The following is a 23,684-nucleotide window of genomic DNA, read 5'->3' as shown; positions in this document are numbered from 1 at the left end:
ATATGATTAGTTTCAAGTCTGACAATAGAATAGCAAGCTGTTAATTTTTATGCTGTCATGTTGATTCTGAAGTATGCATATAGTATATACATTCAAGACTTCTCACTCCCAATATGGTTGTGTTTAGGTTAGGAAGAGGTGAGACAAGGCGGTCTTCCTCCACCACTGCAGTGGGATTTTTTTTAGCAAGCCTCCACTCTTCTTTAAAAGTGCAAGGGATAATTTATAGAGGATCTTGTCTCATTTTTTCATGTCTCCTTTAACCCTGTAGTGCAGTATTTACACAGTATGAGAAAGACCATCTATACATTCTCTATGAACGTCTATTTTAAAATTACTAAGCAACGCTGTTCTACACTTTTGTTATTTGGCTACTGTCAGTATGGGCCTTAGTTACAAGCCCCATGAGGAACAGAATTACTGTTCATGGAATCACTGCGTTACTGGCTGATGAAAGTAAATTGGCAGGCGACTGATAATGGCTGTGAGTTAGTACACATTGAAAGGAATCCAGGATTGAACAACAGGGGGCTTTTGAAAAGTGAATTCACAATTTATCAGCACAAATGTGTAATTAGAGGTCTTGTTTAAATCTGTTAATTCCTTCTGTTGTTGTTTCTTTATTTTCATTTTCGCCTTTTAGAGGCCAGCCGTGTCTTTTAAAGTTATTTTAAGCCACGGATGGTATTTGTTTTGTTTGATGGGAAAATATTCTTGGCTGTTGGCCATCTTCCTTTCTGGGAACACGGAGGGAAGCAGGTATATGGTATTGTCAGAACAGGAAGGAGTGGAAGTGAAAGGCCAAGAATATCCTGGAAAGTAATTATCATTTGCACTGGACTTTCATGCATCTCATTTGAAGTTAAGTGAGTGTATGGTTTGCAAAAATTCAGTTGATGTCTTCCATTTAAAACCACAGCTTAAAGTTAACTCAGCAAATAATTTTTGTATTTTGCCTACTTGTTCCACTGTCCAAGGTGTAATAAGGAGCACTGTACTGTATTTTTTTATGAATAAGATGCTATGTCAGTTAAGCCTGCAAATGATCTCCAAATACTTGTTTTGTAAGCAGATTTCCACTTGTGTGTCCTGGAAAGGAAAAGTTATGAATAGAAGGAGTGTGTCAGGATCATCCAAAATTGTATCCAGCACACATGCTTCAAAAATGATGAATTGAGTTGAGAGAAGTCTTTAATTGTCAGAGGCAGGGAATGCACCCGTAGTAATATGCTGTTAGGCTTTAATTGCTTTGAAGTGGCAGACTGATGGGGGACTCTCCATCATGATGTATTAGAATGAAGAGCCAGGTGGCAAGTGTTCGCAGGGACAGTTAATTGCTTTATTATTGTTCTTGCACTTGAGATTAAGTTTGCTAACTTTTTGGATTTAGTCATTGTAGTTAAAGCATCACTGAATCACTTGATCTTTCACCTGTTTTAATATTCTCTTTTGCATTCTTAACACACCCACCCAAACTTTTAATATCAAACCAGTAATAGGTAGCTACACACATGCCCCACAAGCACCAAAAACTGGTGCGTAGGACTCGTTTCTGTGGATATTAAAGGGATAGTTCACCCACAAATTAGAATTCTGTCACCCTCATGTCATTTTAGAGCTGTATGACTAAAATTATATAAAATTAAAAAAAAAAGATTGAGGATATGTATAAAGATATATATATATATATATATATATATATATATATATATATATATATATATATATATATATATATATATATATATATATATATTTATATATTTGTACTAAAATTATATAAAATTAAAAAAAAATATAGACCAAAAACAACATTAGACAACATTGACTTTCAATGTATGAAAGAAAAAAACAACGACCCACAACTATAGTTACCCGAAGGGATAGATAAGAAATGAGTGGGTCGTTCTATAGATAAAACTAACATCAGCTCTTACAAGAAGATCATGTGTATTAGGAGAGCGTTTATACACAAACCTTGGTGTTTTCTCAAAGATATCACTGAGGAGAGGATCAGATTTTAAGATATACCAGTGTTCATCTACGATCTTTTTTTATATCTGAACAAATAGGAGAATATTGAACAGCACATACAGTGGTTTTATTTTCTGATTTTAACCATTTTTTTATTTAGAGATGTCTCTTGATTTTCATTTCCAAATCTCCTAACTGCAGACTGTATCCACTTCTCATTGTAACCTCGCTCCTTAAATCTGTTAACCAGACGAGTGCTTTGTTGTGTATATGATTGTTCAGTACTACAAATTCGACGTATCTAGTTAAATTGTCTAATAGGCAAGCTACATTTCAAAGTTGTAGGATGGTAGCTCTGTCTATGCAAAAGTGTGTTACGATCAGTGGGTATATGGTGAAGATCTTTGATTATTTTTTTGAAATCCAGAATGTCCAAAAAACTAACACATGAATCATCATAATTACTAGTGTTAAGAAAACTGTGAAAATGTAGCAGTTGATTTTCAGTACCTGACCATAAATTCTCGTCGTTTCAGGAGGGGGAGGGTGATCAGAAGGAGAAGGATCTTCAACACTAGAGAGGGTATTCAAGGGTTCCACAATAGATCTATTACCAAAGAATTCTCTAACACGTAAAGGTCCACATAGGTGTTGAATTCATCATAATTGGTTGTAGGGACAAAAGACAGTCCTTTACTCTAAGCGGTTAAACCTGCAGGAGGAATAGTTTTATCAGACAAATTAATCACATTGGATATTTCCTGCTCCGAGTTTGATATCGCCGGGGTGAAAAGTCTCTTTTTCTTGTTCCTCCTACATTTTCTCATTTTCTTCCTCTCACATTGCCTCTGGATATTAGTTGCCTTCGAGGTGTCACATCATCTAAAAAAGAAGATGAAGAGGAAGCCATACTCAATTGAGTCTCAGAATCAGTCTCCATGGATGCGTGTTGACAAGTGAATCTTTTCTGAATTTTATCTCAAGATGAGACATTTCTCCATGGGTACACCCTCCCGAGACGATAGTCCTATGCTGCACAAAGAAATTCATAAAGGTTTGGAAAGATGTGAGGGTGAGGAAATGATGACCGAATTATCATTATTTTCATTTGCTGAACTATCCCCTTATCTGGTCCAGTGTTATTCTATACTATACTTTTATTATATATACTATTATAATATTTAGTAATATTTTGAATTAGCATTATTTATATATATATATGTATATATATATATATATATATATATATATATATATATATATATATATATATATATATATATATATATATATATATATATATATATAATTTTTTTATTTTTATTAATTTAGTAAAAAAAAAAAAAGTGCTGTTATTTTGGTTTTGTATGTCTGTATAGCTTTTTTTTTAATTATTTATAATAATCATTTTATTACTTTAACTTGAACATATTTGTTAGTCCATTATGCAGGTCCATTAAATAACATTAACAGATGCAATGTTTGATTTAAAAAATGTATTAATAAATGTTGGAATCAACATTAACTAAGATTAAAAAATGTTGTAGAAGTATCTTTCATTGTTAGTTTATGTTAACTAATAAAGTAAACCATTGTTAACAAATGGAACCTAATTGTAAAGTGTTACCATTTATATTTTATTTTAAGCTTTATTTCAATTATAAAAAAAATTTAATAGCTGTTGTCTTTTTTGTTTATTTCAGTTTTTTAAAATGTTAGTACTTAAACCTATTTATTTCTGTTTGTTGCCATTCTTCAATTACCAAAAACACTTATTAATAGTTTTAGTTTAGCTAACAATACCACTTATCTGCTCATATTTTAGTCATTCGACTCTTAGAATAAGTTTGCTTAAGATATGCCCTGTTTACATGTGAAGTGAGCAGCAGCTCTGAGTGCTGCTTTGTGGAATTCTGTGTTGGAAAGTTCCCATTATTCCCACCTCCCTCACAGACCCCTGGAGCAGCTCCGGACAGGTGGAGCTGCAGTATTGGTTGAATGAGGACAGGTCCAGGGCATGAAAAGCCAGGGGCTAAAGGCAAACAGTGAAGGCCAAAGGCTGGGGAGGTTTACTGGAAAGTTTACTGCTTGATTTGACATCATTTCAGCGACCCAAGTGAGGAGAAGCCCATCTGGACTCCATTAGGCCCTACTGCGGTGTAATGACATGGACACCCTGTGCCAGACTGAGTTTTATGTGTGCCCTTGAATTACTTAGTCTCTTCCTTCTTTTACACCTCTCTTTGCTCTCTTGTTCTGTCACTGAAACTTAAAGCACATTTTTATGAACACACATAGTTGAGCTAGCATTTAGTACAGGCTAGAATAAAAGTTATGCATCTCAGCAACTAATGACTGACATTCCCAGTAATATTGCTGACATTGTAACAGGCGCAATTGACTGTCCTCTGTGGTCAGCACAGTGCACTTCCTAGCAAATCCTTAGTATTTTAACTTTTTAAAATACCTCTTCTGCACATAATTTATACATAACCATAAATAGGCACTTTCTTTAAAAAAAAAAAAAAAAAAAAAAAAAAACAACTGAATGCAATAGGCCACTGAAGTTCATCTGTTAAAGTGGTTCAAAGCAACGTGCCCCAAAGCCCTTTACACAGTTATTCTCAACCAGGAGTCCAGGGCCAACTAAGGGCCCTCACCAAACTTTCAAAGGGGCCTTTAGTTCGAGTTCACCCGGGCCGTGCGCTCTCTCTTCCTTGAGTTACATGTTGGGAGCAAGATGTTATACATATATGTATATATATATATATATATATATATATATATATATATGTATATATATATATATATATATATATATATATATATATATATATATATATATATATATATATATATATATATATATATATATATATATATATATATATATATATATATATATATATATATATATATATATATATATATATATATATATATATATATATATATATATATATATCACATATTTGTGACATTGCTGCTCCGAAAGTGGTTGTGATTAAAGTATAATGGGAGGGTTCAGTAAGAGAAAGAAAGTGAGAGAGAAACTAACCATCTGCTCTGCAGCCCACTTCCTGGGCAGGGCAAGAAAGTGTTATAGTGAGTAAAGGGGGATGGGGAGGACTGCACCAGCTGCTGAAGCAGCAATGGATGGGTCAGTTGACTGAGGAGATTCCTGAGTGTACCACAACAACTGGCAGCCTTAGTTTGGTAATGTTACACCGGGATGGAGAGAGCGAATTTGGAGACTTCCTGGTTCTGGATGGAAGACGGTATGTGCTGGCCTGGCTGTGTGCCCTGGGTCACGGATGAGGAGGATCTAATGCAAGGTAAACTGTTTTAACGTGCTCCCTTAGTTCGGACAGGCCTTTAAGAACAGCAAAGGATATTAGCATTAGCATCAAATAGAGACTATAATCCACTGGCTGTCATCCACCAGATGTGCATTGTCCTACTTACTACTGTGGAATTTGTCTGCTCTTATTGTTTTAGCTGGTTCGGGATTTATTCTGTATGTCAGAGAGGGGGCTGTGGTTAGTAGAAGATTCATTTTAACCTCTTCAGGTGTGCCCTCACAGATTTCAGGTTTCAAGCCATCATTTGAAACTGAGCTCAGCAGAATCATGGCATCTGACACCAGCGGTTTTCTCATGCTAGGGCTGGTGAAAAGAAAGAATCGCTTTGGATGTCACCTTCATTGTTAAATTACTGTAGCACAGGAGTTGATGTGTCAAAATGAGCAAGATCATTCTTATTTTAATTATTATTATTTTTTAAATATTTTATGATGTTATTATTTTACATTATTTAATTAAATTTTTATATTTGCTGTAATCCTTCCTCATTGTCACACAGACTTTTAATAATGAGCTTAGTCAGAAGCCAAATGGAAATCTTAGATGTCTCAAAATAAGCAAGATTATTTATTTATTTTATTTTTGCAATTGCAGTACTCCTCCCTCATTGTCACACAGCATTGTTCACGAAAAGTGAAGCCAAATGCTGCAGCTGAACTCTGCAATGTTGACCATTTCTCTTTGGACAAGTAAACTGGCTTTCCATTGGGTTGCACAGTGCCATATGTGCGCACACTGATGATGTTGTTTGGTCTACTTTCCATTGCATTTTCTCTCAGAATAATACTTTTTTATAAGAGGATTTGCTACAAGTAATGTTTTATTACGTGGTTTTCTTAAAAATAGGAAGATGATGTTACGTATACTGTATACACTCATTTAATTCTGCATCAAGCTTTTCAACCAATCATGTGTAGTTCTTAACATTCCACAACGCATAAAGCAACGCCTAAAAATTCATCATGAAGGCAGGAGATGCATTCTTTTTTATCACCACAAGACATGTACAGTAACTCAAGGAGATGAAACAAACATGACAAATACATTGCAAAGAAACTGTGAAAATAGTCAACACTGAGGAGGTAATTTGCATGATTTAAGCATGCTTATTCTAGGAACTGCAGAAATCACAATATTCATATATTGGAGGAGGTTCATGCGTATGCCAGGGTGAAGAGTTTGATTCATTATGTGTGATTAACAATGAGTAAAAGTGACTCGAATGATTAACAGTGATTAAAATGTCACAGTAATCGCCAGCTGTGCTGCTGAAGTATATTAGTAATGTTCTATGTAGTGACGTCTGACCTTTAATTACTTAAGATGTTCACTGTAAAGCCCTGTAAAAGTGTGTCTGATATGATGACATGATCTTTACCACTGCAAGCATAGAGGGTTCTCTAAATAAATGGCCCAGTTTTGTTCATATACAAAGATTAAGTACAGTCTTTTTAAGAGCCCTTTAACTATAAATTTTGATCATGTGAATGAGAAGTTGATAAGGTTTACAAAAACACAAAATAGCACATCTGAGACTTACCTACACCTGAAATGATCTACAAATCAAAGTTTTAATGGAATCAATGTTAAGCAGTTCAGGCTGAATTAATTGCATACATTTGTGGATGATAAGGAGGAGGAAAAAATGAAGGTACTGTGATGCTTTGCAAGAAGTGTAATTATGTGAGTTTCTCCCACCTATAATTAACTGTCTTTTGTCTTCGTCTTCATTCCCTCTTCTTAAAAACAGTGGAATACTTTTACCCACTTTATCCCCAGACACTTTCATGTGCAAAGGGGATTCAAATTTAAGCTTGTGTTTTTTATGTAACCGTTGCTTAGCAACTAAGATGGTATTCTCTGAGTGAGTAAAGTGCCATTAGACCCAACGCAGTCCCTCATGTGGATATGTTATATTATAAGAAAATATTTATCTTCAAGGCGTTATGACATCAGACTCATTCCTCTCAGTTCTTTCTGCATGCCTGCATCCCACAGCCATGCTGACATATCAGTGCTGCTCATTCTTTCCTAAATAGAGCTAATAATTTCTGTTTTCTTTTGAGCTCAGTTTGAGAAATGAATGGTAGCTTAATGGGCATATTTTGACAATTAAATAATGGAAGGACCATGTGAAGTTCCTAAAAGATATGCTAGAAATGTAAAGCAAGGCCACAGCTGTTAAATGTTCCTTTTAATGGAGACACTCATTTTACAGGGTTACCAAAGGATTCATTTGAGTTGGAATGACAGGTAATTTTACATCTGATATGGATAATATAAAATAAAACTTTTTGTTACGAAATTGAAAAAGTTGTCCGTCCTTGCTTCTATCAAATTTGCATTTGACTTTTTGAGATACTAAATACTTTGTATGGACATAGAGTGAGCATGTTTGATGATGCATTTTAGAGGGCACATTGATTATAAGCCTTTAATGAGAGTTATTTTCGGGCACTTGCAAAGAAATTCATCTTCCATTTGAGCCTCGCCAGCTGCTCTGAACATCTCTTGAGGCTGTTTTTGGTTAAATCTTGCCTAAATAAAATCAATGCTGAGGTCTCCATAATTAGGATTCCTGTGTTGTTAATTAAACACCGCTGAAGAGGAGAGCTTGGGTTGAAACGCTTCTCAAACGTCCCATCAGGGACATGGAGGTGCCGCCAGGGACATCCTGACGTGTTTTAGATACTCTTCTGCCCTAAATACATAGTGTAGCAAAGCTTGCCTCATTTCACCTGTGTTGTAAGAGTGTGAGGGATTTTTATTTAAACTATTTACAAGAGCAAGGATGTTTTAGTGAATTTTTCTGAGCATATACTGTATTTATAGATCTGTCCTTATGTTAAAGGATTAGTTCACCCAAATGAAAAAGAGATTCATGTAGAATGCTTAAATTTAAGTTCTTTTTCACTTATAATCTCTCATTGCTCTCTCTGTAACCATTGTAACCAGATTAGAGTTAAACTGGAGTCAGAATTGTGAGTGAAATGTTTTATGAAATGAATCAAATGATTTGACTCAAAAGAATGATTCCTTATGAATCGGGTATTGCAACTTCTCTTGTGCACTCATTAGACTTGATACAGCGTCTTTTCTTGTAATGTGTTTTCTATTTTAATTAAATTCTGTAGTGGTTAATTTGTCCCTTGTGCCAAGAAATCACAAGATTTCAAACCGTTTTTCACAGTAAGCTTTATTTACTTCTCAGCAATTTTCTACTTTCTCTCCCTCGCTCACAGTGACTCATATGGTATGTCACACAGTGGCAGCCTTGGTAGCATTGTTCTCTTTTCCATTATGGGGAATCACATTCCTTTGTTGGCTCTGGTGAAGCTGACATTGATCCACACTGGCCCAGTTCACTGCCTGCAGTCTCACTGGCTTTTATTTACAGAGTACCCTGTGCAATGCTGCCCACATCACTGGAAATCATTCCAGAGTTCCTCCTTCTAAGGAAATCCTAGTCGTCAAGAGCTTATTAATTAGAGGCTGACTGGAGTTTCATGAGGAGGAAGTGTAAAGTCAGGTAGAACAGAGTGCAATAGAGAACAATATAATATTAAACATATAGATTTAACTTAATATTTACTATTATTATTATTAATAAATTATTTTGAATCAGTGAACTGCTCATCCCATAACCACTGTGTGTGTGTGTGTGTGTGTGTGTGTGAGTGTGTGTGTGTGTGTGTATAATTGCATATTTCGGTAACAGTAACTTCTAATTGTTGAGTCCCTTCATAGGGTTATGGATAGTTTAAACATTATCATTAAAGGGATAGTTCACCCCAAAATGAAAATTAGACCATGATTTACTCACCTTCAGGGCATCCTAGGCATATATGACATTCCTCTTTCAGACAAATACAATTAGAGTTTGTCACTCTTCTCCCCGGAGCTTACGTTGCGCCTTCCGCTACGCCTACATCTTACGCTTGAACGCCAAGCGCCTGCTTGAATGACCGGAAGCTGGAGATTAGAGTTTATAAATTTTTACAAATCTTTTATTTTCTCACACTAACACATCGCTGGAGCCGTGTGGAGTAGTTTAATGATGGATGGATGCACTTTTTTCAGCTTTAAAAACAGGGACATCATTCACTGCCATTATGCAGCTTGGAAGAGTCAGTCCAATTTTTAATATAACTGCTATTGTGTTCGTCTGAAAGAGGAATGTCAGATATGTCTAGGATGCCCTGAGGGTGAGTAAAACATGGGCTAATTTTCATTTTTGGGTGAACTATCCCTTTAAAAATCAATTTTATATGTAGAAAATCAGGAAAAATGAGAATGAACCAAGGGAAGAGGAGACAAAACAGAAGTAAGAAGTAGGAGAAGTGTCAATCTGCTAGGACATGGACATAGATACTGACACACAGTAAGCTCTTCCTCTTCTACAGCTGGTAATGAGGACAGATCAATCACCCTGTCAACCGCTAAGCCAGTCGGCTATTGTCTGTACTTAACATTAATCACATAGAGGTCCATTCTCAGAGATATTCAGGAATCGTAAAACTCCACCACTGAGCTTATATGCTCTGAGAAGTGTGGGCGTGCATTATAACAATTGGTTTGTTTATGGAGGCATTAGTTTGGAACAAAACTTTTAACTTCTATGAAGACACCTACACTGATATCCCATCTCAGTCTTCAGGATAATGAGATGTCCATTTGTCATTGTAATTGCTCCGATTTTTCTAGCCTTGTCCATGCAATCAGGGCACAAATTAGACTTTTGTCTGAGGGGCAGATAGTTGGAAATCTGAATCAAACATCAACTCGGATCAGCAAATTGTTTATACCGCAAGGCTAGAGTTAATTGAGCAATTTATTTTAATCATGCCACAGTTGGGGTCAGAAAGCCAGTTATAGAGGGACCCCTAATTGCTCAAACTGTGAGCGTGCACAAAAGATGAATAGCCTGTCTGCTCTTTGTCCTGATCCGGGGTCAGAGTGGTCACGAAGTGTTCCTGAAATGTAGTGCTCCTCACACTCATTTTCTCTTGACTTTCCTATATTCTCAAATGTGACCTTGTGATTTTGTCTAAAATTAGCCAGACGACATTTGCTTAACCACATTTTTGGTGATCCTCGTAAAGTTTTTGCACAGAATGTCCTCTGTTTTAATTGGCTTGTACATGCATATTAATCTCTGCATCTCTAATGCGTGGAAAGGCTGCCATTAACTAAGAATAATTCAGCTTCTCCTTTAGTGACAGTTGGTCCTCTTTCCTGACTGATCCATAAGTAGAGGCCAAAGGCCCTGACAGTGCAAACTTCATAGGCTTTATAACTTTGATGCTAATTAATATCACCACATAGCAGGCCGTTAATTACAGGCTTCATCAGAACAGTGGGAGTGGATTCTCTGAGAACTATTTTGTATGCCTGACATATGTGCCACTTGGTTTCCCTTGGCTGTTTTTATCATTGGTTTCACATCCTTTTATGTATTTCCCTGCTGCAATAGCTCCAAATCAGCATATTAGAAAAAAGGAGAGTGAAAAAATTACAATTCTGTCATTCCTTCATGTTGTTCCAAACCTGTATTGACACAAAAGAATATTCTGAAGAATGTTTTTGTCTGTATATTTGACATCAGTGGGAAACAAAACAACAACAAATATATTTTTCTTCAAAATGTTTACTGTTCCACAGAAAGAAAGAAAGTCATACAGGTTTGGAACAACATGAGGGTGAGTAAATGATAATAGATTATTCATTTTATGAGTGAACTATCTCTCTAAGGACATTTAGATGTTTTTACTGAAAAAACAGAAAAGAATACTGATTAGGAAATGTATTTTTTACTATGTTGCTGAAATTGCGAAATCATGTAATGCCACACATCAGAGTGGAAAATTTGTCTGTAGTCTTGCAAAAATAAATGAAAGCAATACTCCAATGGCCAATAATCCTTAGAGTCTTCCAGCAGCTCTGATTCATAAGCAAGTTTGTCGTGGTATAGTTTCCTTCCTGCTGTAAATGTATGTATCGCTGCTGGCTTGTTTTGTGGCAAACAGATTGGTATAAGCATCTGTGTGAGTTATTTGTTTGCACTCCTTTTTTGGTAGCAAGAAAAAGGCTGACTTATGGAAAAAAAATGTTCTTCATTTTTTTTTTTTTTTTTAACCTTGTCACTCTGAATAATGTGACATGTTTGCAGTATTGGCATTGGGTAGCATAAAATGATTGAATTAATTATCATCTATGAATTAATTTGCACTTCTCACTGATACTCAAAAAAATCATCACATAGCTGACACTCAGAAAAGCCATAAGACTTAATACGGAACGACACTAATAATATAAACTGTGACAGCCTCTAGAGACATTAATAGTGTCATATATGATCTGTCTATCTCAACCATAATTATTTGTTTACATGCATTATTATAATAACCCTTGAATTTATTAGTATAGGAATTGCTCTGGAGATCCAGGTCTAAATGCTGAAAGACCTCTGTGAGCATGATTCATTCATTAGAAATCTTTCCAGGGTCTCGACTGCATTGATCGGCACTTTCATCGCTTTGCCTTGAACACACTCTCATCACCTCCTCGAGCTGCAGCGGTGACGCAGTCTCTCGATGCCGCTGCTGTATTCCCCCCACGTCTCCCATCCCGATATCGATCAGGGGCCAATATGTTACTTTCATTTCCCCCTATGCGTGTTGCAGCCGGAGGAAATGCCTAATGTCATCAAAGCACTCCATTAACTTGAAAAGAGGAGGAGGAGTGGGAGAGACCCCATTCTGACAGACGACTATCAACACAGGGCCCGAAGCCAACACTTCCGTTCGTACCACCGATGCCATCAGCACACTTTCTAATGAGACACCGGAGGAAAAGAGTGACGTCTTACTGTTTTTCATGCTAGCTAACTAGATTCAGTTTGAGTGCGAGTGTACTTGAAGGAATAGTTCACCTACAAATTAAAATTTGCTGCAAATTTACTCATCCTCAGGCCATCCAGGATGTGAATGAGTTTGTTTCTTCATCGGAACAGATTTGGAGAAATGGATCCTCTGCGGTGAATGGGTGCTGTCAGAATGAGAGTCTGATTAAAACATCACATTAATCCACAAGTAATCCACATGACTCCAGTCCATCAATTAATGTAAGCTGCGAGTTTGACATTTTCACTTCAGACTGTGGCTTCCATCTGAAATATCCTCAATCCATTAATCAAAAAAATATCCATAATCCAGAAATGTCACCTCATCTTAATTAGGAGACAAATATTCACAGATGAAGTCATTTACAAGTGAAAACCATCTAAAATATGTTGGTAGATTTCGCTGTGAAAAGACAGCAGTGGATGCACTTTTTCACTCAAGGAAGCATAATTATAAATTATGCTCTTGTATTTTGGCCAGAAGCAATGCTTTAAATTTAAAACACCTAATGATGAATTTGTTTCTTACAAACGCACACCTTTTTTGATTCACAACTGATGGATAACTGATGGACTGGCCTCATGTGGATTACTTGTGGATTATTGTGAAGTTATAATCTTTTTAGTTTTAATTTGTTCTGATAAAGAAACAAACTCCTCTACATCTTAGTCAGCCTGAGGGCAAGTGTATTCAGCAATTTTTTTCATTTTTGGGTGAACAGTTCCTTTAAAAGAGTGCAAATATGTGACAAAGAGTGGTTTTGAACATTTTTCACTTTTGCAATGGCCACACGGGTGGTCGAACAACAAGTTGGGCGCTCGAATAGTACAATGCCTTGCTAACAAAACAACGCTGACATTAGGGTTGACATTTTAACAGGCACACACACTCGTGTCTAGTGTCTGACCAGCCCTATTATGTGACAAAACAACAAGTTGAAGTAAAACTTAAGTATATTGCACAATTGAACTGTTGTCTGCTGACAGGCTTTGTTGTGAATATACAAGTATGTTGTCTTGTGATCACCTTTACCTGCAATACCATAGCAAAGGACAGACCACTTTTAATGTATAATTCAGAAAGCTAGTCTGTTCTCTTGTCATGGATCAGTAGTACTATGTAAACCTGAGCAGACAAGTCACTAACGGTTCTCAAACATGTGAGGCTTTTCTCATATGTACAGCTGTCAGCAGGGGCTCTGATCAATAATTCAAATGTAGTGAATCAGACGTCTCACCGGAGAGCTGCTGTGTCCTCACAGGTGTGCTTTAATTTTTCATACTATTGTGTTTAGACCTGCTTTTTGCGCTCTGGTCGATTTGAGCCTCCACTCTCTGGGGATCGATGTATGGAGAAGATAAGTTGCAGGCAGTTTAAAATATAATTATTGGTCTTCATATGATGTCTTCATGACTGATGGTTTCTAATGAAGCATCAGTGATTTTTTTGGCAAGATATATTGCTTTTGAAGCAAATTTTAGCACTTTTATTACAATTGACTGTGCTGGCATATTCAGGTAGCATATTCCAAGTACTCAAAAATGATTGATCATGGTAACATTAATTGTGTGACTCACCCAATTAATTTTAACAAAGCAATGTTTTTCTATCTGTCTGTCTGTCAGTTGATTGTACTATATCTCTTTCATTTTCTCTCTCTGTAAAACTTTCAAAACTTCAAATAGGGCTTTGTCAAGGCATCATTCAAACTTTGTCTTGACAGGATCCAGAAAATAAATAGTGCAGCATCCCCTTGCCAATTGGAATATATACATACAAATGACCAAAATGCACATCCTTAATTGGCAGCTTGCTCAGGCTCACAGATCACTGAGTAAAGCCAACTGGGACCCGTCATGGTGAAGCCTGGGTCCCTTACTGACTACTTGGTCACCTGGACTGGAAGTCTGTGGCAGAGCTGGTGATAGGCCAGTATGTGTGACAAGGAAACGAATCTGAAGTACGGACCTGAGGGAGACAGGTCATTTAAGCATCTGCCATTCTCCAAATGTCCCTTCACTCCATGAGAATACTAAAAAGCATCTGTTTGAGAAAGGGATTTTTTCCCCCTTTTCTATAACCATCAGTTATTTTTATATCTTTTATAGCTGTCTTAGCTACTCATAGTGCCTCTGTGTTGGTTGTGTGTATGTTTTTGAAAAGCATCTTGTTGTGCCATTGTGTGTGTTGGATTTGTTTGTGTTGGATTTCTTTCAGACAGATTTTGTAGCTTTAATCTCTGGTGTACTGTAAATCCAACCTTATCTCATCGGCGTGCTCAGCAAAGCTCCCAAAGTTAAGGAGATGAGGGCCTGGTACAGCTGTGATTGGAAGTCTCTATCAGATGAACGTCTCTGGCCCAGTTTAAACCTGGTATTAAGATTTGTCTCTGATGATCTGACCTCAAGTACTCAGGCAAGATGGATCTTCTCCCATTCTCCCATGATCACTTGTGATCAGATTTCATGACTACATGAAAGTTAAAAAAAAAAATTAAAAGGCAGCTACCCCTTTAATAAAACAAAACCCTGCACAGTGCTTGGTGTTTACAAAATTTTTATACCCCCTTTAGGCCATTTACATTTAAATTTAAGCAGTTGGCTAATGGTTTTAGAAAAAGAAAAAAAACGACTTACCAAATGCATAATGCATCCAGTGCATTCCCTGGGAACCAAACCTTGGCATTGCTAGCACCATGCTCTACTGTTTGAGCTTCAGTACTGCAAGGAATAGTAAGTTGGACTTTTCACCCTCATTCAGTAGTTTCAAGGGATTTCATGGCACTCTCAATAATGAATGTAGGAAGGACATTATAGGTTCCATTGTTGGGTTAATGGGAAGTTGCACATTGTTTCACAACCTCAATATTTCATTCAGCCTCAAACTTTTGCCTGGGTGACTGAAACATAATTAAGAATGTGAACCGCTCATGGGTATGTCCTCAGTCAAAGCAGATTACGGCACAACAGCTTTTATGTATCTGCATTTCTGCTGTCCTTGCTGTATTTTGTGTTTATATACGATGTACAAACCCTAATCATTGGACAGTGGACCGTAACACTGATAACTGCCAGATTTACTGCTCTTGACATTCTGTGAAAGTGGATTCTGTTTGGCTTTGAGTGCAAATGACTAGAATATAAAAGGCCGTCTGCACAGGCATAGGGACTTACAAAGATGCATCTTGAGCGCACTGTGAGATAAATCTTTGAGCATCAGTCCAAAAGAAGATGAGCAGACAGTCTATTTAGGAATAATAATGAAATGCAAAGCAAGAAGCAACCAAATGGGAAGAGTAAGGCGATTCATCAGATGTTGGCTATAGCTCACATTTCATTATCGAGATGGATGTCAGTTATTTTTTTTCTGATGATGATAATGATGGCTGTTGTATTTTTTTGATAAAAGGGGGGAGTAGTAGGTTTTTTTTTTTTTTATAGAGGGGAGGTTGTTGTGATTAATATTATTAATTAATTATCAGTCACCTCCGCCTGATACTTACTACATAAAATTTCATCGACAGATGCAGAAAAGCCTGTTTTGCTCAAATAAACACAGAGGAGAGAGGTCACCAATTAGCAAACTAGCAGTTCAGATCCAGACCCATGATTGGTTCCAGTGGGATAGGAATCATTTATCATAAATTAATATTAAAGTTGTTTCTTCACATGGACAAACAGCATCTGAAGTGGAGTGTATGTTTAATGTCATGACCCTTTTAGAGTAATTTACTTTTGTTTGTTCATTTGCCATGCAAGAAGTACAATTATTTTTTTCTTGTCACTGTATAATAAGTATTCTTGATAAAGCCAGGAAATTTGCAAAAATGCATTTGAATAAAATGATACCTGTAATAGACAAATAAGCCCTCTCTGAGACTATTTTGACTATTTATGATTAACTATTTCGTTCTTTCAGAATGTTATGGCTGCTAACCTGAAAATTTTAAATGAATTTGACTAACCCCAACTTATTTAATTTCTTTACTATACAGCTTGTTGTCAGTGTAAGTTATTTTTGGACCTTGATTAAACAAACCTTTGCTGGGAATGAAGTTTAGACTCCAGACGTCTTTGAGTTGTTGAATGCCCCTGACTGAGGCCTTATGAAAAATGCTGGTCTTTGACATCTCTGGCAACAATAAAGTTGAACATGTTTTGGTTGTGAAAAACATTAGATTTAAGCGTAATTTTAACTGTTCTGAATGCCAAAGTGCACTTGAGAAATCAAACTCAATTTTAAGAATTATGTCTCAAATCTAGCAGCTAGCTGTATAGGGTAAACCACATATTTGTTTTGATTTATACAGCATGTTCATTTATCCTTTAGTGGCAGGTGGAATTGAAATGTCAAACCCCTGTGACCTTTCCTTGAGATCCCCTGTGTGGGTTTCTGACCCTTAAAGAGCAGCTTGGATCATTAGTATCCAGCTAAGCCCTCTGTAACATTTAAATTGCCCTGCACACCCAGTCAATCCCTTTCGAAGTAAGCAATCATTCAGATCTGTAGAAAAATACCCCGCACTGTCTTTTGGACTGTACAGGCCTGAGAAGTACTAAACTAGATACATTTATCATTAGGAACATGCAACACATCATAACTGTTGCTTTTCAAAAGTTTTCATGTGAAAACATTACTTCAAAAGAGCTTACCTCAGGCTTTATTTACTTTCTCCAGTGGACTGTCATTTCTTATTTATGCGTTACTGATTTTTACACCTAACATCTCAGTCATCACAACATTACCAGTTTTCCTGTTCACATTGTGGGATAATTCAGTGGTTTTCAGACTGTTGTCCTGGGACCCCCATGATCTGCAGGGGATCTGCTGGGGATCTGCTAGACATCTGTAGAAAATATAAAAGGAAAAAGGGTGTTACAAAAATGCATTTTTAGGACTGTCAAATTTAAATTGACCGCCGCCACCATGTCATATAGACGCTGTGTGTTTCACTGAAAGCGAAACTACTTTGTTTGGCCTTCCAAAAGATGATGATATCCGCTTCCTGTGTGTGTGTTCTTGTCAGTCTTAGTTCATGGTGAATGGAGGAACTCAACAGAGCTGTGTGGAATATGATGGAGGTATAGAGACGTGAGAGGTAATTTTCAAAACTCTCAAGGAATCCCGGAGTCTTGTGTTGTTTTTGAGTAGTTCTCGGTCTCCCACTGCTTATAAAAGACTCATGTTTCAGCATTTCCAGCAGATATTACAGAAAGCATTCTGAAATAGTTGAAATATTTATCGTCACAGCTGACATCACATGAACAGATCCCGTGTTCAAAGGGATTTTTTCCTCGCATTATTCTGACAAACCTCATCACTCCTTACATTCCGCACAGAATTGTCTGTTTGATCTATATTCCATTCATCAGGAATGAGAGGTATTTTCTTGAAAAGACAATGAGAATAAGACTGTATTTAAACTTTGTGTGTGTATGAGAAAAATCATGCGCTGAGTTCTCCACATAGAGTCCGGGCTGACAAAAGCACTTGAATAATAGAGTAATACTATATCATTATTGCATATTCACCATGAGGCTGTTGTTGCAAGAAATTATATTTGCTTAAACTCATGAAGGCAACTACTTATCAGATATTATGATGATTCACCCAGATCCCAAGTATTTCAGAGCACCATTGACTTTTTTATTTTGGATATCTCCAAACTGCCTACAAAGCATTTTTTCCACACCAGTCATGAATAGAACTGCAATGGCCCTCTGCAGCAAAATGGATCTTTGAATCATCGCCTGCAGCATTGTCTTTGACAGCCATTGTCATTCAAATGGATTGTACACTTCATTTAGTGATACATTGTCACCTTTGATAGGGAGCTATATCAGTTCATTATCATTATAATGCTTCTTTAATACACTTTATTTGACTGATCCATCATCACCTACACAAAAGAATAGGAGTGAGTAATAAGTTTCCAAGACTTTCGCATTAGTGTAAGTCTTAGGTGGAGGATGAAAGAAATGAAGGGTGAAGCTGATGTCTAGGAGGTGAAGGTGAATCCCCCTTTAATGCTTTTATTTTATTTTTTCTTTTAATAACTATTTTAGAATAGATTTATTCATCTGGAGCCATACATTTTGTGTTATTTACAAAGGCTACAATCATAACCAGTAGCTATGGTACAGTAGCTATGGTATACTAAAGCAATAAACCCCAAGAAGACAAACTCCCTTTTGCGTCGTGCCTAACAATGCCCCTTAGCTGTTATAAATTCACTGTAAACAACGGCTTCACGGTGCTTATTGCTTTTATAAAATGGTTATTCCATATACTTAGTAAGGTTTCACAGAATAAAACAGAGCAAATAAAGTGTAATGATATTAATAAAAACGGGGTATTATCTTTCACAGGTAAGACTGAACAGTTCTTTCTGGATGTTTTTTGGTCATTTTTAACATTATGTTGACAGCTAATTAGTCACCATTGTCAGACTATTAATAGCTACCAATATCACTAGTTTGCTGTAAAAGCTGAGACTTTATAAGAAATCAAAGTTTAAATGAATTCTTATTAAGTTTTAACTTATATTGTAGTTTATATCATAAACTAAATTGTGTTATGAGCACAATATGTACAGTGAGTACTTTGACAAGTCTCAGACTGCCAGGATTAGGGATAGAGCTAAAGCATCGCTCTTGAAATTCACTTACGTTACTTATTTACAAAGATCAAGTTTATCATCACTTGATCATAAGGACTTCATAGCTTATCATAAAACTTTGAAAACTATATATATATATATATATATATATATATATATATATATATATATATATATATATATATATATGTATGTATATGGTTTTTTTTTTTTTTTTTGGGCAGCTAATTGCAAACAGGACAAGGAAAGCTGAAGAAAGCCTGTTCTCTATATTTCCAGCTAATTGCAAACAGGACTAATGTTGTATCTGTACTAGTTAAAGCCCAGAATAGGCCAGAATGACCCTGGTTATATTCAAACCACTCTCTCTCTCCCCAGAAAAGACTTCCAGGAGCATTTTTGACCTTGGTAAGGGTAATTTTTATAACAATATCATTTAATACAATTACCTTATTAAATGTCTCTGTCGTTTTTGTCAAATATTTAAATATAACCAGATTCTTCAGTCAATCACAATACTATAGACTGCATTTAAAATTATTTACACAGGCTGTTTAATGCTGATCATGTACTGTGTATTTACACAAAAACTGCATAAGTCAAGCCACAATATCATGACAAAATCATTGTTTATTATTGCCCTTGATGTTCTAATAATTGTACTGTTGATGTTCTAATAATGATTATTATTTTTGCATCTCATTCTGGTCTGTTAAACATAACTATACTTTGACATTTTGTTGTACAATGTAAACTGCACACACTCACACCCCAAACATTCCAATGTATTAACATATATGAAAATAACCATGTTTCAAAATGTATGTTTTCTGCATGGGTGTGTGTAATTTGCATTGTAGAGCAAAATGTCAAGCATCATCAAGTTGTTTACATTATTTTACTCATTAATTTAATAAAATATAGGAAAATCTTGAGGGAAGGGGTGGAGAATGAGTCTTTATTGATCATCACAACTAAACTGCTCTATTCTCAGGGAAAGCTAGAACTGAAAACTGAAATAAAATGTGTATCTTGAGCTGAGAATGATTCAGAGGATGTTTTTATTATATATGTGTGTGTGTGTGTGTGTGTGATCTTGTGTTTGTGTGTGTGTGTGTGTGTGTGTGTGTGTGTGTGTGTGTGTGTGTGTGTGTACATGTATATATTATACTTAAGGAGCTCATTAATTAAACACAATTTGTAATTCACGTCCATATTTTTTTTGTGTTGTGTTATTAGTTGTGTCTTAATTTGTTTAATAATTATTCCGCAAATACTATTATAAGACATACATGTACATTTCACGATTATTTATTTTACTTTATAATTTACTATTAATTTATTCTTCATTAATTTCTATTATGTATTATTCCACCCTTGATATTACATATTCTTCTTGCTATTATTTATCTATTGTTATTCATTTATTTATTATGGTATTAACCATATTATTCATATAATTTGTGCTATTATAAATCTATTGTATCACTTATGTAATTGTACTGTTGTACTCTCTTTTTATATTATTCACTTTACTACAAGTTGTACTATATATACTTTTTAATACTACGTATCACTTTTACTATATTTTTACTGTGCGCTGTATCAGTGAATAATATTTTACCACTGTAAGTTTTACTGGATCCATAAAGGCTTATCAGTTGCATTTGTTATTGTTTGTTGTGGAGTTTAACTGTAGGCTATAGAGTGCTATAAAAATAAAAAGTGAATACCAGTGTGTCAGTTTTTGATTTGTATTCACTGGTTGTATTCAATTTTCTCAGTGATGGTAAATTATTAGTGTTAAAAGATGTATTATTTCAATTTTTTTTCCCCATTATTTCAAAGGGAAGGAGCTGTGTTCTGACCTGAATTACAAGAAAAGCTAAAATGTTGGGGTTGAACACAGAGAAAGCAATGAAACAACTTAATTTCATTTAATGTACATTCAAATTACATTACATATATATGTCACAGTTATACTGAATTAACATTAGAATTGTAATCCGTAAAAATCAACGAAATCAACAAGTGAGACAAATGTGAGCTTTCACAATTTCTTACAAAAATTAATAACTTTCCAAACCTAACTAAATAACTTGAGGCATGTAGATCACAAAACTCTGAAATCGGTGATAAATGTAGACATTATTGTGTTTTTATACAGAAAAAAATTTAGTTTTTAGTTTAATTTTGTTTTTTTTATAATGGCGGGCGCGTTGACGTATCACAGCAATTGCTCAAAGCGGCCAATGAGGCGTCTTGGTATTTATATATGTATATGGTTCCAACAAAGTGGTTGCTGAGCAACACAGAAAAGTAAACAATGGTGTATGTTTGTAGTGTAATTTACAACAGCTTCGAATGCGGCTCAACCAATCAGAATCAAGGACCAGAACAATCCGTTTTATAATGATATTTATTTAAGCTCCTTGAGAAAAATGCTACACTTGAACATGCCCATCATACACCAAAATCAAACTTTAGAGATTAAATCCAGTGGAGAGTGCCTCCTTCAAGTTCAAGAGCTATATAAGTGCAAGCAACTTTTCGTTTTTTTTTTTTTTTTTTTTTTTTTAAAAAGAAAATCTTATCTTTTAGTTTAGTTTAGGGTATCAGACTATTTAGTTTGAGTATTCATGATAGATCAGATCGGTTTTGAGCATCATATATATTTTATCAGTTACAGTTGATATTAGATATTTAAATGTTCATGCTATTTTTTCTGTTTTTACGTTTACATTACCTTTAGATTCCACTTAATTAAAATTAATCTTAAAAATGCTCTCAATGATGCCTACAGTAATTAATGACATAGCATCTTAATAATTATGGGCTTATTGTTTTCGCCAGAATTTTTACATTTTTCATCTCTTATTTAAAATAAGTGTAAACATGTAAAGTGATTTCTATAATGAAGACATTTTCTCTTAATGGATATGTAGCAAATGAAAATGGATGACTGATCCTGCAGCTACTGATCTTTTTCCATTTTATATATATATATATATATATACTACATTTTATATATATATATATATATAGCAGTCATATATATATAAAATGTATATGTAGATTACTGCATACTGCATATGTATGTTGACAGCTCTGACATGCAGTAATCTTCTTCTGCTTATTGCTTTTGGGTTTCTTCCCACCCCCTGCTTCCTCTGTCTGCGCCTGTTTCATGCTGCTTAATTGCTGACCTTTGTATTTCATCTGCCCCTTGTGTGCACCGCATCATGGTGCTGTTTAATGATTTGAGAACAGACACTGGCCTTTCACGTTGATCCAAGACTGATTCCCTACCTGAATCCTGATCTCAGGTGTCATTAAAGAAACTGTCTCATTAGCGTTCCCATTTATCTCAATGACAGTTCCTCACACTGTCATTACAAACTCTGGTGTGCTGCATTGTTAACTGGTTAGTGCTCTGACTGGTGAACCTACTGTCCTTTAGTAAAACTTTGCTGGGGAAATACAGTCTTTCCAATGAATGTATGTTAATGATTCCTTCTGCAGCATTTTATCCATATATTTTATCTGGAATTGGCAGGTTTCTGGTGAGGCGAGGGGAGGGGGTGTCTTCGGAAAGCCTCTGCTCTGGGCAGTGGATTGTTGTGGAACTGATGGTATCCACACACACACAGTGGCAGTCAATCACACAGTCCTTGAAGCATCATCTCAGGCTTAATGTGCAGTGCCTATTGATTTCCTCTGTTGTCCGTGACTATAAATACCGATTAATAAACAACATTTTTCCAGCCATTGGCAACATCCTGTCTGCTGGGACAAAACTCAGACTGAATTTCTGAGGGTTGAGAGAGATGATGGAGAAGGGGCTTGAGCTTTTGATCACTTGCACCCATCAGGACACTTAAGATGGGCCCAAAGGTTCTCATATCTCATATAAATGGTATTCCAGTCAGTCACAAACCAGACAGGAAGAAGACTAGTGCAGAAGTAGAATGAATGTACAGAAGCCCAAAATGTTTTGTAGTCAGAATGCATGCTTTTGAACTTTATATTCATCATTGATTATGAAAAGAAATGCACCAAATCAGGATATGAGAATGACTTCTGAAGGATCATGTGACTCTGAAGACTGGAATAATGGCTTCTGAAAATAAAGCTCTGCATCACAGGAATAAATTGTATTTTAAAATATGTTAAAATAAAATTTACATTTTCAATTTTTTTATTTCACAATATTACTTGATCAAATAAATGCAGCCTTGATGAGCATAAGAGACTTCCAGAAAATTAAAAAATCTTGCCAACCCCAAAATTCAAAATTCAAATTTGTTTCTGTTCCCTAAACAGAACAGGATTTCACTGTTGCCGACCAAACATAAAGACCCTCTAAAATGGTAGCATGAAGGATTTTCAAGCTTCTAAACCCACACAATATCATTCTGTACTCCATCAATGCCAAAAAAAAAACAAAAAAAAAACTCTCTCCAGTGGAGGGCCCAGTGTTCAAGCTGCCTTAAGCTTTTCTCCTTCCAGTTTTTCAGACCCTTCTCACTCTTACCACAACTCCTAATCACAGAGAAGATTGTTTCGATTCATCAATGCCATCTGCGGCATAGCCGTGCTAATGATACTCTGTAACTGCTGCGTAATGTATCTAAGTGAGAAAAGCTTTTTTTTTGTACTGTCAGCATTCCTCCACACCACACTGAATTTGGATGAGGTCCACTTGTTCGTGTTTGTGTCTTAGAGACATGAGATTAAGATTACCGTTTAATGAGAAATAATGCTTTTATTATTAAATATAGGTCAGAAGTAGAGGTCTAGATATAATTTCAACAGGAAATTTGATTT

At 35.7% G+C, this 23,684-nt stretch overlaps 1 protein-coding gene across 5 annotated transcripts in view; it reads left to right on the top strand.

Moving 5' to 3' along the window:
- LOC109057470 (kazrin-like) overlaps window positions 1-23,684 on the top strand; it is a 138,304-nt gene that overhangs the window by 77,119 nt on the left and 37,501 nt on the right. The window contains exon 1 of one of the 5 annotated variants that reach the window (XM_042766435.1): window positions 4,989-5,309. The exons of the other annotated variants lie outside the window; for them this stretch is intronic. Within the exon in view, the coding sequence (XP_042622369.1) occupies window positions 5,207-5,309 (103 nt within the window). The 5' untranslated portion in view covers window positions 4,989-5,206. Of the gene's footprint in view, window positions 1-4,988; window positions 5,310-23,684 lie in introns of those variants that run through there. 5 annotated transcript variants of the gene reach the window in all.

The sequence above is a fragment of the Cyprinus carpio genome, chromosome A11 (genome assembly GCF_018340385.1).
Source record: "Cyprinus carpio isolate SPL01 chromosome A11, ASM1834038v1, whole genome shotgun sequence".
NCBI classification, from domain to species: Eukaryota; Metazoa; Chordata; class Actinopteri; order Cypriniformes; family Cyprinidae; genus Cyprinus; species Cyprinus carpio.
The sequence above is the reverse complement of the archived record's forward strand: the minus strand, read 5'-3'. Positions and strand labels throughout refer to the sequence as shown.